This window comes from Ostrea edulis, chromosome 5 (assembly GCF_947568905.1).
Source record: "Ostrea edulis chromosome 5, xbOstEdul1.1, whole genome shotgun sequence".
Classification (NCBI taxonomy): Eukaryota; Metazoa; Mollusca; class Bivalvia; order Ostreida; family Ostreidae; genus Ostrea; species Ostrea edulis.
The window spans coordinates 67094316-67111135 of NC_079168.1; the positions used below are offsets into that span (position 1 = coordinate 67094316).

Here is a 16820-nt window from a genome sequence, read left to right on the forward strand (position 1 = left end):
GCCTGTGGTAGGGTTATTTACATGTAGCCCAACTTCATAAATAAGTTCATTAATGTATAAAAGTTATAAAAATGTTGACAAAACACCACCCTGTCGTACACCTTGGTCGACAAAAAACCATCTGGGTTGAGTTCGATTTACAATAATGGAGATAGATGTTTTGATGACAATTGTAGATCAATGACCAAGCCTGGAGTTCTCGAAAGAACACAAAGTCGAAACCCGGACTTACTATAAGCTGTAACTGACGGTATTTTTTTTTTCAACTATCCAATTAAACACCAGATAACACCTATCATTACAAGTAATATAATCCCCAAGATCTGAAGAAAATTCAGCAAAATAGTCATGGGAATATAGTTTGAGAGCATACCTACAATGAGCGTTTCGTATAAACCGCCATTGCGTCGTACATGTATACATAGACATGGGAACGATGATTGCCGATTATGATCGAGGTCATACAAAGACGGAAACTGACATGAGTAACTACAAGTTTAGTTAATATTAGAATATTACATCGTTTCATGAATTACAAGAAGTACTATTTACGGGTAAAAAAGTAATGATTACGCAAATGTTCCATTCAAATGAAATTTGATAGTGAATTTTCTACAAAATTGGCATGTTAAATTGTTTACAAATGAAAGGTGAAGATAACGAACAGTGATCAATCTCATAACTCCTATAAGCAATACAAAATAGATAGATGGGAAATCACGGACCCCTGGACACACCAGAGGTGAGATCAGGTGCCTAGGAGGAGTAAGCATTCCCTGTCGACCGGTCACACCCGCCGTGAGCCCTATATCCTGATCAAGTAAACGGAGTTATCCGTAGTCAAAATCAGTGTGCTAAGAACGGCCTAACAAATCTAACGTGATCAGTGCCTCTCTTTCGCTTTCTTCCGAACTGGTGACTTCCGAGGTCAATGAACATCGGAGATTACAAGCAGGAATTACTGACAGGATGAATATGATTCATAAATCGACATTTTTGTTGTTTTGACGAGTTTATTGCTTCAGATTCACTCTGATTCTATTAAGTTATATGTATTCAATCACAGATATGTTAAATATTCTTTAATTTTTCAATTTATTCACCGTCAGTTACAGCTTGTATTGCTTTAGGGTAACTCCATATTCGTATTATTATTCGATAAAAGTTTAAAATGTGTAATTATTCCAATTTATTAGAGTTAAAGCTAATAAATTATCAAATACAATATACTGATCGGTATACACTTTTTGAGATGCGAGACATACATATACAAAATCAGACATCAACTTTAAAAAATTGCAATTTTCCTTCAGCATTATCAAAATTTTACAAAAACTGGTTAAAATGATATACATGTACATGTAATAGTATTCATAATAATTTCACGAAACTGTTTTTTTTTTTTTTTTTTTTTTTTTTTTACAAAAATATACAAAATGGCGGTGAAAAATAAAGTAAATCTATCAGATAATGAACTTGATAAAGGATTTTAACGTCCCTCTCGAGAATATTTCACTCATATGGAGACGTCACCATTGCCGGTGAAAGCATATTATTGAATATTTATATATAACTTACTTTTGAAATATTTTACGTTTAACAAGATTTTTTTTTTAAATAACCGTTGGAAAAGAATCCATCAATATTTATGGTAATGTCATGCATACATGTACATCTAAATAAATAATTGATTTTGCAAAATCTTATGACGTCACATGGGGTGGAATTACTTTAAGTCTGGGATTTTACTCAAATTCTGACTGCTCAAAGTAATAAAAGAAAACTCAAACCAAGTTCGAGATTTTTTCGAGAAATCCAAGTTTCACTTTTTAATTTCAAGATTGCAATATCTTTTGAACTCGGTACCTTTCCTGCAGCTTAATACTATCCAAGTAACTGATAAACATTGTTACCCTGTTCTATATTATTAAAAAAGTGTGTTTTGGAGAATAAATGATGCAGTTAAACAACCTAGATGTTTTGAAAACTTTGTTAGGCATTGCTTTAAATACTAAATTCAAATCTAAAATACGAGAGAATTAGTTTCTCTAAGATTTTGAAAAAAAAAAGACACTTGGGTCTTTCACTTTATAGCCGCCGTTGTATAGCGAAACGATTAAACCCTGCTTCCATTGTTCAGTAATTCAGCACTTTATTTGTAAACGATGTACCAACTTATATTAAAATCCACCTATGACGTCATTCTTTTGTTCGAACACTCCATTATTTTTCAGGAATGGAGTGTTCGGAAAGTAGGTCAACCTTTACACAAGTAGATATAAATGCATGCAACAAAAGAAAGAAAAACGTAAGACAGGATTAAAATGCACAAAGTTTAGTAGCAAGGGGTCCAGCAAAGGTGGATTTTAAGTGGGTCAATGTACTGTATCACTCCATTCCTTAAAAGCAATGGAGCGATACTCGTACATTAACCCTTACATAATGTCCCACAATGGTCCTGGGGCCATGTCCTCTACATTACAATGTTTATGTATCTGTAGCCTACATAACCTACAGTACACTTCAAGTAAATGTTTGTTTCACTTTTGTAGCCCCGGGGAAATGGTTCAAACACACGAATTTACAATTCATCCAATTTTCACAGAAATAAGAGTCCTGGCTCTTCTTTCAAAATATACATGTAACTGGTGACATTTATAAGGCCGTTTACTGTAGTCATGATGTACAGGTGTATGTTAAAAGAAAAGCTCACTCCCGATAAGGGCTCTGGGACGAGTTAATAACGTGTGCATGTACATGTTATTACGTTGTGTCGATTGCTCGGTTTATTAAGGAGGTATATTACACACCGTCATAATGGCTGACTCCCGTTTAAAACATGAATGAAAATATCAACAATATTCTATTCTTTAAAGATTTACACCGTAAAAACGAATTGCCTAGCTGAGTAGCTCAGTGGTTTCGCGTGCTGACTGCGGGTTCAAGTCCAACAGGGTTTTTTATTATTTTTTTCCAGATTACTTTCTTACAAAACTACATATTTTGACTCAATAAAGTAACTATGAAAGTTTCTGATTTTAAAATATTGTTGACTGTATATACATTGTATCCTTCACATTTCATCCACATCAAATTTCTGAACTGGTGTGGTAATCCTCATTAACCAGTCTTTCCCATTAAATCGTTCATGCAAATACCACAGAATCATTGGAACCTACATATACTTTGTCATAGCTGTACACGGATTCTGTTTCTAATGTACAAGAAAAATTCAAAAGATAAAATAACTATACTAAGATGACATTCTTTTTTATTATCATTATAAACCATTACATGAATCTCATATGGCAAATTTGATCATGTAAAATGTGAGTACACTTCTTTTAACAAGTTTTTATTGATGTAATTTTCAAATTTTGTACCTAAAAAATTAATGCATGATGCATATCTCAAGTCTAATGAAAATGAAAGTGATAAAATACGGGAATGTATCCCCCAGTGGTATACCACTTGTGTTCATCACCAATGTCTTAATTCCCCATTTTGAATGTTGTCAAAAGGATTTTCCTATTCAGTATGTTGCAAACACAACACATAGACCATTGTCCATCTGATGGCGATACAAATGCTGAATTCCTTATGCTAATACATACCAATTTTTGGTTAGATTTTTATCTTTTGCAAATTTTTTTTCGCTTTCTTTTCTTTCTTATAATTCATTTATATCATAAAATAAGTATATTATAAAATCACATTGTATAAAACAAACACTCATTCTTCATAAATAAACACACCAACAAAATACCAGTTAATATTTGAACTGAATTAGTTGACAATAAAACATATAATAATAAACAGACAAATAAAAAGAAAGGAGGGATTGAGAGACAAAAACAAACAAAAATAATATATTAATAACAAAATTTTATAAAAGGATCAACTTTTCAAAATTAATATATATTCCACTGACTAACTGTCTTCTCAATCATATTTGGCATCAACTATTTACGTCAAAGCAGTTCCATGATCGGTCTGTGAAATGATATGTAGTAAAAGCACCAAAATATATTGTTAAAAGTCCCATATGGCATTTACAACTGATCATGCACATCATGTATGGCTGAAAGTTTTGAAGAAACAGAAAGCAGGTTTTTCACATCCATTAACATCTATGCCCAAAGTCTACTACCATAATATATATAACATATATGCTTGATAAAAAATCTAGTTCAGTAAATAATTCATGAAAAGTACATAAAAAAATCCTTGGCAACTAAACTACCATGGAGTGGAACATTTACACAACACAAAACAAGCCTAAATATGTCCTTGAAAAATTTCTCATTTTCAAACTTTGGCATTTTCTAAGCAACAGCATAGTAAGTAGCATACAGAATTTAAAGGCAGTTTTACACTGCTACATTATCACAGAACACGACAGTAAGCTACAATCAAAGAACACCAGCTCTTCTACATACAGTAGCTGACTACAGCAGAAAAGCCAGCAGACACCCTCCAGGGCCTAATAGTAAGCTACAGCCCGGGAACAGCAGGTGCCCTCTGATATAACTATAGCAGGAGTAAAGCATGGAAAAAGTTCCATGTCAACTTTCAAAACACTAGTACATATGTTAAAAGTTTCATCAATAATTTGATAAATGCTTTTCATAACATAAATTTTCTTCTAAAATCATTTGATCGTTTGAAAATGTACACTATAATATTCTTGATACCAGAGTGCAGTGTTTCATACATTAGAAAACAGACTTAAATTTCATTTATATGAGTAAAACCTGTTTGTATGACAACAGTGCATTGCTTCACTGATACATCAAATACTAGTTGTTAATTTTGGGACAATACAACAGATTAATAACCTATATATTAAGATATTTGTAACTTTTTACATAAAATTTTCAATGGTGAATACAAATTTACACAATACACTTTTAACCCTCTCTTCAAGTATGATTATATTTAATTCAATACATAAACATATTGGTTATTAGAAAATGATATCATTCTGTGATGTTTTAAAATAATCAATTAAAATTTCTAATCACTTTTAATAATCCACTGATGACAATTAACAAACCTTTAGGTGGATGCTTTTGTAAAATCTACTTGCTAATTTAACACGATAATTAATACATGTTAATCATATGTAAACTTCAACGTTGTTCTTCCTTCTTAAATTAACCACCTGAAGGATGGTTGACGAAAATGATGATGACTGCTGTCTTGTCTTCAGAAATCTTAACCTAAAAAGAAGAAGAGACATCCAAAAGATGCTGCATCACACACACTGAAAATGCTGATCTCATTGCGTAGAATAATTTGTACAAAGTGAGATAAAGATAACTTAACAAGAGGCCCATGGACCACAACACTCACCTATTGACCCTGGTGTTCTTCAGAAGATTTTTAAAACATCTTTATTTCATACTACTGTACCATTGTAATCAGGGCTTGAATCCCTGGCGCCATATTGAAGCAAAGATTAGAACAGTATGACCTCCTTACAAATTTGATTGCAATCATAACAAGAGGCCCATTGGCCTTAATGTTCACATGAGTAACATGCATCAAAGTTTCCAAAGGTCAAGACTGGTTTGCATGGAATTTTAAAAAGCATTAATCTTATTCATCATTGGATAATTTGACATAGGGCCCAAAACTCCTACTCTAGGAATATTCAGTGAAAACATCCATGCTTGCTTGCTCATGTAATAATAACAAGAGGCCCATGGGCCTAGAATCGTTCTTCTGATACATTGTAGAACAGGCAAAAATTCTCACTAACCAAGATTCATCAATTAACAAGGTTTTAAAGACCTATCACATGATAGTGTATGAAGGGGATATCATACAGTACACTATTAGATTAGGCACACTGAAGACTCAAGATGCATCAACTGACAAGCCAAATAGTATTCAAATATAGCCGTCAAATTCCAAAAGAAGGCCACAGTGACCTACTTTTTGGTCGAAACACTCCAAAGACTCAAGATGCATCAACTGACAAAGTTTGATAATTGAAGTCAAATAGTATCTGAAATATTCAGATATAAACGTCAAATTCCAAAAGTAGGTCACCTACTTTTTGGTCGACACACTCTGAAGACTCAAGACCCATCAACTGACAAAGTTTGATGATTGTAAGTCAAATAGTATCTGAAATATTCAAATATAGCTGTCAAAATCCAAAAATAGGTCACAATGACCTACTTTTTAGTCAACACACTCTGAAGACTCAACATGCATCAACTGACAAAGTTTGATAATTGTAAGTCAAATAGTATCTGAAATATTAAAATATAGCCGTCAAATTCCAAAAGTAGGTCACGTGACCTACTTTTTGGTCAACAAACTATGAAGATTCAAGATGCATTAACTGACAAAGTTTGATGATCCTAGCTTTCATAGTGTTCAAAATACGCATCTAAAATTGAAAATGTGAAATATGAATGTCTGCAAAATTCAAAAAGTAGGTCACTGTGACCTATTGTTTTTAAAGAAATATGTTTCGAGGCCTCTAGACGCATCAACTTACAAGGTTTGATGATTCTAAACCTCTTGGTATATATAAATGTATCTGAAATAACAACCTAAAATATATTCATAAATGATTAGCCATAAAATTCAGAAAGTAGGTCATGGTGACATACTTTTCACATGATGCACTTCAAGGTCCCATGATCCATCAACTGACAACTTTTGATGATCATAGGCTCAAAAGTGTCCAAGATATGCATCAAAATCCATTTAATAATAATTACCTGCGAAATTAAAAAAGTAGGTCACCATGACCTACTTTTGAGACAACATGATATTACGTCCTAAGATGCGTCAACTGACAAAATTTGATGATCCTAGTCCTTATACTAAGCAAAATATCAAAGTTTTAACAAAACAAAATTTAAGGTCAACTTTGAAGTGACCTTGAGACCACACCCTTTGCCCCAGGATGATGCCTTAAACAAATTTTTATCTACAACCTATCCTCATCCTTATGCATAAGTTTGGTGATAATTTGCCCAGTGGTTCTTGAGAAGAAGATTTTTTAGCAACCACTACTTTTGTTTGCATTTTCCTAATATCTCCCCTTGTTAAAGGGTCACAACCCTAGTTTTAGTACAAATGAAAGCCCTTAGGTCAAGGATACCCTGTGACAAATTTGACAAAAATTGGCCAAGGGGTTCTTGAGATATAGCCCTTTTTCCAATAAGTTGACGCACATCACACGCCAGACATATGGCCGTATTACATGTAGCTCTTTGAGCTAATAATAGAAGCTGAACCTTGGAGTCGTGAATTTCACAATTTTAGTAGGTGACCGGATGCTCATTATAATCATGCACACATTTTGCCTCCTTGATGTCCAGAGGATGGTTTTTAAAGATCATATAATTATTTAAATATAAGCTAGTGGTGTGTCTTTATGTTACGCTTGTCCTATACACATACAACAACAGCACTGCTTTATATTTCATTATATTTACATACATGTATTACTTGTTTCATTTATGAAATTAATTTCATTTTTGAAAACACAGGAGGGCATGAACTGCAATGCTTAACATTAGCAAACTTCATGATGTGTGTTAGAGCTACAGGAAAAGTAGGCTGTGTGTGTATAGCAAACTTCATTATGTGTGTTAGAGCTTCAACAAAAGTAGGCTGTGTGTATAGCAAACTTCATGATGTGCGTTAGAGCTTCAGTAAAAGTAGGCTGTGTGTATAGCAAACTTCATGATGTGTGTTAGAGCTTCAACAAAAGTAGGCTGTGTGTATAGCAAACTTCATGATGTGTGTTAGAGCTTCAGTAAAAGTAGGCTGTGTGTATAGCAAACTTCATGATGTGTGTTAGAGCTTCAGTAAAAGTAGGCTGTGTGTATAGCAAAATTCATGATGTGTGTTAGAGCTTCAACAAAAGTAGGCTGTGTGTATAGCAAACTTCATGATGTGTGTTAGAGCTTCAGTAAAAGTAGGCTGTGTGTATAGCAAACTTCATGACGTGTGTTAGAGCTTCAGTAAAAGTACGCTGTGTGTGTATAGCAAACTTCATGATGTGCGTTAGTGCTTCAGTAAAAGTAGGCTGGTGTGAAGCGCTGCTGTTCATACCACCACATATTTTCAAAAATGAAATCTATTTTTCCATATTTTTAATTTTCTTCCATTTCTGTCAGAATATTCCCAGTTGTTACAATAGTCGTACTATATTTATCAAGATTCCTATACATGTTGTTCACATAAAGAAATGGTTATCATTACAATTTGTAAAGATATCAAAGGTAAAAACAGTGGAAAAACAGTGAAAATGTAAATACTCCACTATGAACTCTACTCTAAACTGTTGGATGCAAACAATTCTATCATGATGGTTATTGCAAAGATTAAAGGAATACTGCGGTCATTATTCTGCAATATATTTTCATACACGTAATTAACTGATTATGAGAAAATTAATACTTGCATTTCGTGTAATATAACAATAAAGTTGAACTTATAATTCAATTTCATAGATCAGAATGATAACAAGAGTACTGCAAATGGTACACTTACAATGACAGCGATTGGGTAGTCCTTACGCATCCTCCTCCTCCATCTGTGGAGTGGGCGTGGCTTCTTTGTCCTCCCTGTCATCTTTCTCTATAATGTTTGTAGATACTAATGATCATGATGAGTATTTTAATATCAGACTACGTTCTCTTCAAGATTACAAATAAACAAGAGGTTCATGGGCCTTAAAAGTCGCACGAGTATCCATATTTCTTACTCGTTAAAAATCTTTGTGTCACCTGTGTGATTTTTATATTTGTCTATTTTTATACTTTGTATTACCGTATACGATAGATGTATTGGTATAACTATGATCATACGCAATCAATAATTTACAATTGTTTTGTAGGCGAGTATTAAGTTTTATCACATCACAATGAAATGTGATTTTCTATAGGAGTTCTAAAATGGTAAATGAAGTTTTAGTTTTCAAAGAGGGCTCATATTGCTCAATATATATTTAGTGGTCCTTGGTAAGAACATTTCCAAAGATTACTTACTTTCTGATGTAATACATAGGTCCCTTATTGAGGCTACATCCTACCCCAGGCTAAGATTTGAAGAAAATTTAATGTTCAGTACCTTAGAATGCTTGCATATTAATACAACTAATCATAACCCTCCTGTTCTTGGGGGGAAAAATAATGGTTATTTTTATACATCCCCATGTGAAACTTTAACCCCCTATTGTGGTCCAATCCTACCCTAGGGGTAATTGATTTTATACACCCCCTATTGTGGTCCAATCCTACCCTAGGGGTAATTGATTTTATACACCCCCTATTGTGGTCCAATCCTACCCTAGGGGTAATTGATTTTATACACCCCCTATTGTGGTCCAATCCTACCCTAGGGGTAATTGATTTTATACACTCCCTATTGTGGTACAATCCTACCCTAGGGGTAATTGATTTTATACACTCCCTATTGTGGTACAATCCTACCCTAGGGGTAATTGATTTTATACACTCCCTAATGTGGTACAATCCTACCCTAGGGGTAATTGATTTTAAAAAACTTTTGAATCTACACTCCCTGTGGATGCTGGCCTATTAACATAACTCTTCATGACCAAGCCATTCATTACAAAAAAAAAATCAGAAGACATTTTTCCAAGTAGAAGTTGATCCCCAATTATGGCCACATTATACTTCTGGGGCCACAAATTGAACTAACTTGAATCTGCATTATCTGAATATGCTTGTATATTAATATGACTAACCAAAGCCTTGATGTTCTTGAGAAAAAAATTCCTATATATAATTATGAAAACTTTGATCCCCTATTGTGGCTCCATCCTACCCCCCAAGGGCCATGATTTGAACAAACGTGAATCTCTACTCATTAAGGAAGCTTTCACATGAGTTTTGTCTTTTCTGATCCAGTGGCTTTTGTGGAGAAGATTTTTTAGCTAAAGGACGACATCATATTTTCCCAATTTCTTAATTATCTCTGGTGTGGCCCTTCATTTGAACAATTTTTAATCCCTTTTACCCAAGGATGGTTTGTGGCAAGTTACATTGAAATTGGCCATGTGGTTCTGCAGAGGAAATAAAACAGACATACAGATGGACATCCAACAACAGGTGATCAGAAAAGCTCACTTGAGCTTATAGCTAAGGTGAGCAAATAAAATGTGCATGACCAATCTATCCCACCTTGGTATCTGAACCCTTAAGTCATGTATTTCACAATTTTGGTAGAGGGATTAATGCCCTTTACAATCATGCAAACATTTTGCCTTCTTGATGTCAAGAAGTAAAGAAGACTTTTTTCAAGATATGATGCATTTTTAATAATTATGACCAACTCAGTTCAACCATGGAGCATAAACAGTTGTACCATGAAACATATACCTAGAACCCAGCAGTCATAAATGTAACGGCTTGTTGCTTATTATAACCATGTCAACAGTTTGACTGCTTGATATCCAGAAGCAAAGATTACCTGAGATATAATACATTTTCAATATATAACCAACTTTGCCCCATCAAGGGGCATGAATCTAAAATCCAGCAGTCAGAAATCCACAGTTTCGGTAAAGGGCCCATTCCTTATTATAACCATGCTAATAGTTTGACTGCTTGATGTCAAGGAGTAAAGACCATGCCAGTAGTTTAATTGTTTGATATTCATAAGTAAAAAACATTTTTGAAGATTACATTTATTTTAACAGGTCACATCCTTTAGCCCCAGAGAGGCTGGGTCAATGAAAATCACTTTTATTCCCTTTAATTCACTTTTACTCCCTTTAAATCACTTTTACTCCCTTTTAAACCTTAGATGTTATATACAAAATTCGGTTGAAATTGTTCCAGTCATTCCAGAGAAGAAGCTGGAAATGTTCTAATTTTACAACAAATGCACGATGGACAAAAACAATGACTCAGGTGACCTAAAAATTAAAAAAACTTTTACAAATGCTGGTCTTTGATAACAATGGTTTCAGAATCATTTGCAAACAGCAAGTCAACAGATCATTGTCTGCATTCTTGAAAGACATCAGAACAAGGATTTATCCTACATTAGGAGTTGACTCCAAATATAATTTATCAGATATGTAGGATAAAAGTTACTTAAGATTTCCAAAGCACCATTACCTTCTTTGGTGTCCTCTGATGTCTCTGTATCCTGCTCTTTATCATCCCTAGTTTCGTCTAGAGAATTCTTCTCAGTCTCTTCCTGAGCTGCCTCCTCCACAGGTTGTTCCTCAGTGGGAGGATCACACTGTGTCTGATTCTCATCAGCATTGCCCTTATTCTCAGGGCTAGTATCTGCCTCAATGGCAGACTCGTTGGGCGTGGTCTGGGACTTTGATTCCTCAGATACCTCACCCTTTGGTTCCTCCTCAGAGGGAACAGACTCCAATTCTTCAGGCTCTGGGGCTGCCTTTGTGGAGTCTGCGTGATCTGTGTCACTTTTGGAATGTTCAATTTTATTGTTTCTGCTGTCCAGTGGGGCTTTTTCTTCTCCATCATTTGAGAGAGTATTTTCTCCACCTTTCTTCTTTTCTCTTGTTTTCTTCTGTTTATGTGCTGCTTCCTCAAGCTTTCGTTCCATGCTGACTTTTGCTGCCAGTGGGCTGGGTGATACTGGTGAGGCTGGCGTAAAGACAGGCGCATCAGGATTAAGGTTGATCCTGAGGGAAGAGTTCAAATCATCAGACACTGATGTTTGGCTTTGACTTCTGTCAGTGGAGAAGTCTTCACTCGTTGTACAGTCCTCCCAATCATCTTCATCTCCCTGACTTGTTCGTCCAGGAGCATCCTCAAAGCGGCTATCCTTGTTATACTCATCCCCAATATAATCATCAAACAGCTCTCTTTGTTCAAAGATATCATCTTCAGCTGTGATTCCCTGCAACTCCAGCCCTATGTCATCCCCCTCCTCGTCCCACCACAGCTCCTCAGCGTGTGGTCCTGCTTTCTTCGGCTGGGTTGCTGGGTGGTCTCCACCTAGCGGTTCATTTTCCCCATCCGAATACTCCACCTCCACTTGGTCGGACTTCTTCCCTGGCGTGTTGTCTACCTTAATGACCAGCAGGTCCTTCTTGCACTCAACATGTCTCTCCTCTCCTGAATATGTCCTTACTCGACCTGGGTCATTTCCAATGCTACTTCCCTTGTTTCGGGCCCTCCCTCGCCCCCTGCCCCGCCCCACTGGGCGAGGGGATGTAACTTCTTTTTCTACCAAACGTTCCTGTCCTACACCATTAGCTTGGGGTTTCCCTCCAGATTCTTTGGAATCCTTGCGTCCAGGCCCTGACAAGACATTTTTCAAAATCGTCATGAAATGTGACCTAGCTTGAAGCAAACCAAATTTATAATTCTATAGCTTTTATGGTAGCTCATTACACCAATTTAAGACTAATACTTTTTTTTATATGGCGATTTAAACGTTTTGTGAAATTATTTGTATTAATCATTTTGTTTTGTCAATTATTGTAGCTTTAGTATTGGGTTAAGAACCTGAGGATCCCAAGTTCATATCCACCAGAGTAATTTGTTCATATTCAATGAAATAAAATTTAAAAATACTATTCTTTTGTTGTTGTTTTTTTTCAAATCCAAAATTGCATTCTGTTTTGTTTTTTTGAGATATGTACTTATTACATATCATATCTCTCATAATCAAATCATTTCAATCACATGCTTATTTGATAAACTCTTTCAAGGTGTAGTGAGCCACCTTAACTCTCCCTCACAATTTTACATTTAACAAATAAAATAAATATTACAGTTTGCATTACAGTGCTTTATGGTCTTAAATGCATGTTTCTAGACCACAATTCGAATGAAATGCTGAAAAACTTTTATCATTTTAATAATATTGGTTACCTCCAGTTTTCTCTTAATCTAACAACCAACACCATATACATCAAAGTTACATGTACATGTATACAACACTTTCAGCCCATAGGAAATATATTGTGTAAACTATAATAAGATTTTCCCTCTACAAATGAACCCCTTGCATTACATTAAAATATTTGTATATCACATGTATTAACAAGTCTATAAATACAACAGCTAAAAATTGCACATGCAAATTCATTGCACTCTTACTGATAAAAGAAACTAAATAAACTTCTTGAGGACATGGTACACAACAAAAAGATATTGTATATTCATTTGATGAATTCTAGCTTTCTCGTTCTTGAGGTATATTTTAAACAAGAGGCCCACAGGCCTTATTGGTCACCTGAGTACTAGTGAAAAATTATCACTGCTCCCAAGGGCTATGAAATCTAGAAAAAATTTCCTTTCTGAATATCTAAGCTAAATTTTAACATTCAGCAAAAGTATAAAACAATATGTGTTCTTTCAACGTCAATGCCCTCATAAGTGCATACACTGATGAAAGGCTTCATATACAATAGGTGTATTAACATTAAAGCATTAAAAGATATGACTAATTTGGACCCATCCTAGAGTCAAAACCCTGGGTAATGAATTTCACCATTTGTTGTATCTTTTTCTGTTATTCCTTAGTATGCATTTAGATTTTATACAGTCTCAGCAAACTTGCACATAAACACTATATACTAAGTTTGGTCCAACCCTGGGGTCAGAATCCCTACCCCGGGGATCAGAAATTTACAATTTTGGTAGAAGCCTTCCTGCTTTACATCTTCATGCATTTAGTTTTTGTTAAACGTGCAGTTCTAGAGAAGAAGATTTTTCAAATTGGTCAATTTTGGGTAGCTTTTGCCCTGCCTCTAAGGTCCCAGGGGTGCAGGAATCCTGGAATTTACAATTTATGTCCCCCTTGTCCCAAAGATGCTTCATACCAAATTTGAAAAGAATTAATTAGTATAGTATATATCAAGAAGTTAAAATGTCTATTGTTCACATATTTAATAACTGACCATGTTGGCCCCACCCTGATACAAAAACCCCTACTCCTGGGATCATCAAATTTACAATTTTGGTAGAGGACTACCTGTTCTTTCTAAATATCCATTAAGTTTCAATTTAGTATCAATAGCACTAAAGAAGATGTTATTTAAGTGTCTTACACATAAACACTATATAACAAGTTTGGCCCTGCCCTGGGGTCAGAACCTCTACCCCTGGGATCATGAAATTTACAATTTTGGTAGAGGCCTTCCTGCTCTACATCACTATACATTCAGTTTTTCTTACACATGAGCAGTTCTTGAGAAGATTTTTGAAAATTGGTCAATTTTGGGCAGTTTTAGCCCCGCCTAGATCTAAGGCCCAAGGAGTGCAGGAAATCTGAAATTTACAATTTATGTCCCCCTTGTTCCAAAGATGCTTTATACCAAATTTGAAAAGAATTGGTCTGGTAGTTATCAAGAAGTTGAAAATGTTCGATTGTTAACGCACGACGGCGGACAACAACCAATTGCAATAGGTTACCTGAGTTTACTCAGGTGACTAAATTATAGGGAAAGGCAACCCAAAAAGTTTTTACATAATAAATGATAAAATTAATTATATGATAAAGATTTGTCATATTATTCTGTTGATACACTGCCGAGATAAGCCTCAGTACTAATTTTAAAACGTTAAAGGGAAAGGCAACCCTAACCACATATTTGCTTTTATGAATAAAGTATTACTTACTGATATCGTAATTGACGGTCTTTAACAACAAAAATCCTTGATTAACAATTGAATCAATATTAATCTATCATGTATTTTAAATTACCCGCCGCTAAGAGAGTGGCCATTGAAGTTTAATTTGTGACGTCACACCGTCTATTCCGGTTTATTTCAACAGCAGCACTGTAAACATGACAAGTCACGAACAGTTAAGTTTGGAGCTGTATAGATTTGAGCCCGTTCTTTTGCAAGAATAAATTGAGAAAAGAAGACGTTCGGTTGAGTCGTAGACAAGGCAAAAGGTAAACATTCTTCATACAAATGTCTTGAACCTCAACTTGTCATTACACAAATGATGGATCCACAGTTTACGTAGTCTTTTCTTTTCAAATGACTTGGTTGAGTCAGAAATTTCGAAAAAAAAAAACCTTTATTCACATCTCCCCTTCACATTAGTGTAATTAACTGCTTGCCAGGAAGGCATCAACCTATTTATTCGTAAAATCTACCACATGCACAACTTTGATGATCTCACAGGTGCTTGGGTTCAGGACCCCCCCCCCCCCCCCCCCCCCCCCCCCCCCTCCGAATAAGCTACATGAGTTGATTTCATGAATTTTTTTGTTGAAAATATTTCTAATGCATGTCAACGTCTTGCATACACATAAAGTCCAAAATACATGCAATTCAAAATAAGCCCTTTAAAAAAAATACCCTCACTGGTTATTATAAGTTCTGTTATAATAACCAGTAAGGGTATTTTTTTCAAAGGGATTATTTTGGACTTTATGGGTATGCAAGACAATGTTGACATTCATTAGAAATATTTTCAAGAAAAATATAAATCAACTCATATAGCTTATTTGGGGGGGGGGGGGGGGGGGGGGGCAAGCACCTGTGGATGATCTTAGAATCTCATCAAAACCATAATAGACGGTGTGACGTCAAACTTATTGATTTTTGTGGTCTTGAATACAAAAGAGTTCCACATCATGGCAGCCTCTATAGATAGCGTGAATTTCAATTTTTAACATTTTCAAATTAGTACTGAAGCTTATCTAGGCCGCATATCAACAGAATAGTATGGCAAAATCTTTTTCATATAATTAATCCTATCATTTATCCTGTAAAATTTTTTTGGGTTGCCTTTCCCTTTAAAAATTGAAATTCCCGCCATCTATAGGCTGTCATGAAACAGCTGAGGCGATGTATTCAAGACCACAAAAATCAATAATTTTGACGTCACATCGTCTATTCCGGTTTTGAGGAGATTCCAAGATCATCAAAGATGTGCATGTGGTAGATTTTAAGAATACATTGTAAATAGGTGGATGCCTTCTTGTCAAGCAGTTAATTATACTAATGCGAAGGGGAGATGTGAAAAAAGTTTTACCCCCAAAATTCCTGACCCAACAAGGTTATTTGAAAAGAAAATACTATGTAAACTGTGGATCCATCATTTGCATAACGACAAGTTGAAGCTTGAGACATTTACATGTCTGCGACTCGACTGAACGTCTTCTTTTCTTAAATTCCTCTTGCGAAAGAACAGGCTCAAATCGATACGACTCCAAACTTAACTGTTTGTGACCTGTCATGTTTACAGTGCTGCTGATGAAATAAACTGGAACCGACGGTGTGACGTAATAAATTAAACTTCAATTGCCGCTCTCTTAGCGGCGGGTAATTTGAAATATAAGATATATTAATATTGATTTAATTGTTAAGCAAGGATTTTCGTTGTTAAAGACTGTCATTTACGATATCAGTAAGGGGTCACCCATAATTGTCAACCACTTTCCAAAGTGTACAAAAAGCACGCTTGGGGAGGGGGGTAAAAAATCGACAATTTTACCGTACGCTCTTTTTTCTCTTCCGGATTTATTTCGTATCCGCGGAGTTCGGTTTTATTTTATCGTGATTTCATCTACGTCTTTTGTGCGCTTGAATGTAACGCATAATCAACACATTGTCGGCATTTATTTTTCACATTGATTGTTTTTGCCACAGGGTGGACAAGGCATGGCATAACAAGAAATAGGGGTACCAATATTAAAGAACTCATTGTTTGAACTAAATTGCTCATAAACTTGATTGTCGATCTTCTTGTTGGGAATTTGAAAATGGTTGATGTACACTTTTTGAGGGGGGTGGGGGGTCTCAAAAAGTGTGCTTTTTGCACACTTTGGAAAATGGTTGACAATTATGGATGACCCCTAAGTAATACTT

General features: G+C 35.2%; 1 protein-coding gene across 12 annotated transcripts in view; it reads right to left on the reverse strand.

The window, feature by feature from the left end:
• Positions 1 to 3254: 3254 nt before the first annotated feature.
• The window catches only part of LOC130054696 (coiled-coil domain-containing protein 9-like), a 52568-nt gene continuing 39002 nt past the window's right edge, over positions 3255 to 16820 (reverse strand). For all 12 annotated transcript variants that reach the window (XM_056165219.1, XM_056165218.1, XM_056165216.1 and 9 more), the window contains 3 exons: positions 11124 to 12284; positions 8527 to 8613; positions 3255 to 5222 (listed from right to left, as the gene is read on the reverse strand). In XM_056165219.1, the coding sequence (XP_056021194.1) occupies positions 8549 to 8613; positions 11124 to 12284 (1226 nt within the window). In that variant the 3' untranslated portion in view covers positions 3255 to 5222; positions 8527 to 8548. The remainder of the gene's footprint in view (positions 5223 to 8526; positions 8614 to 11123; positions 12285 to 16820) is intronic.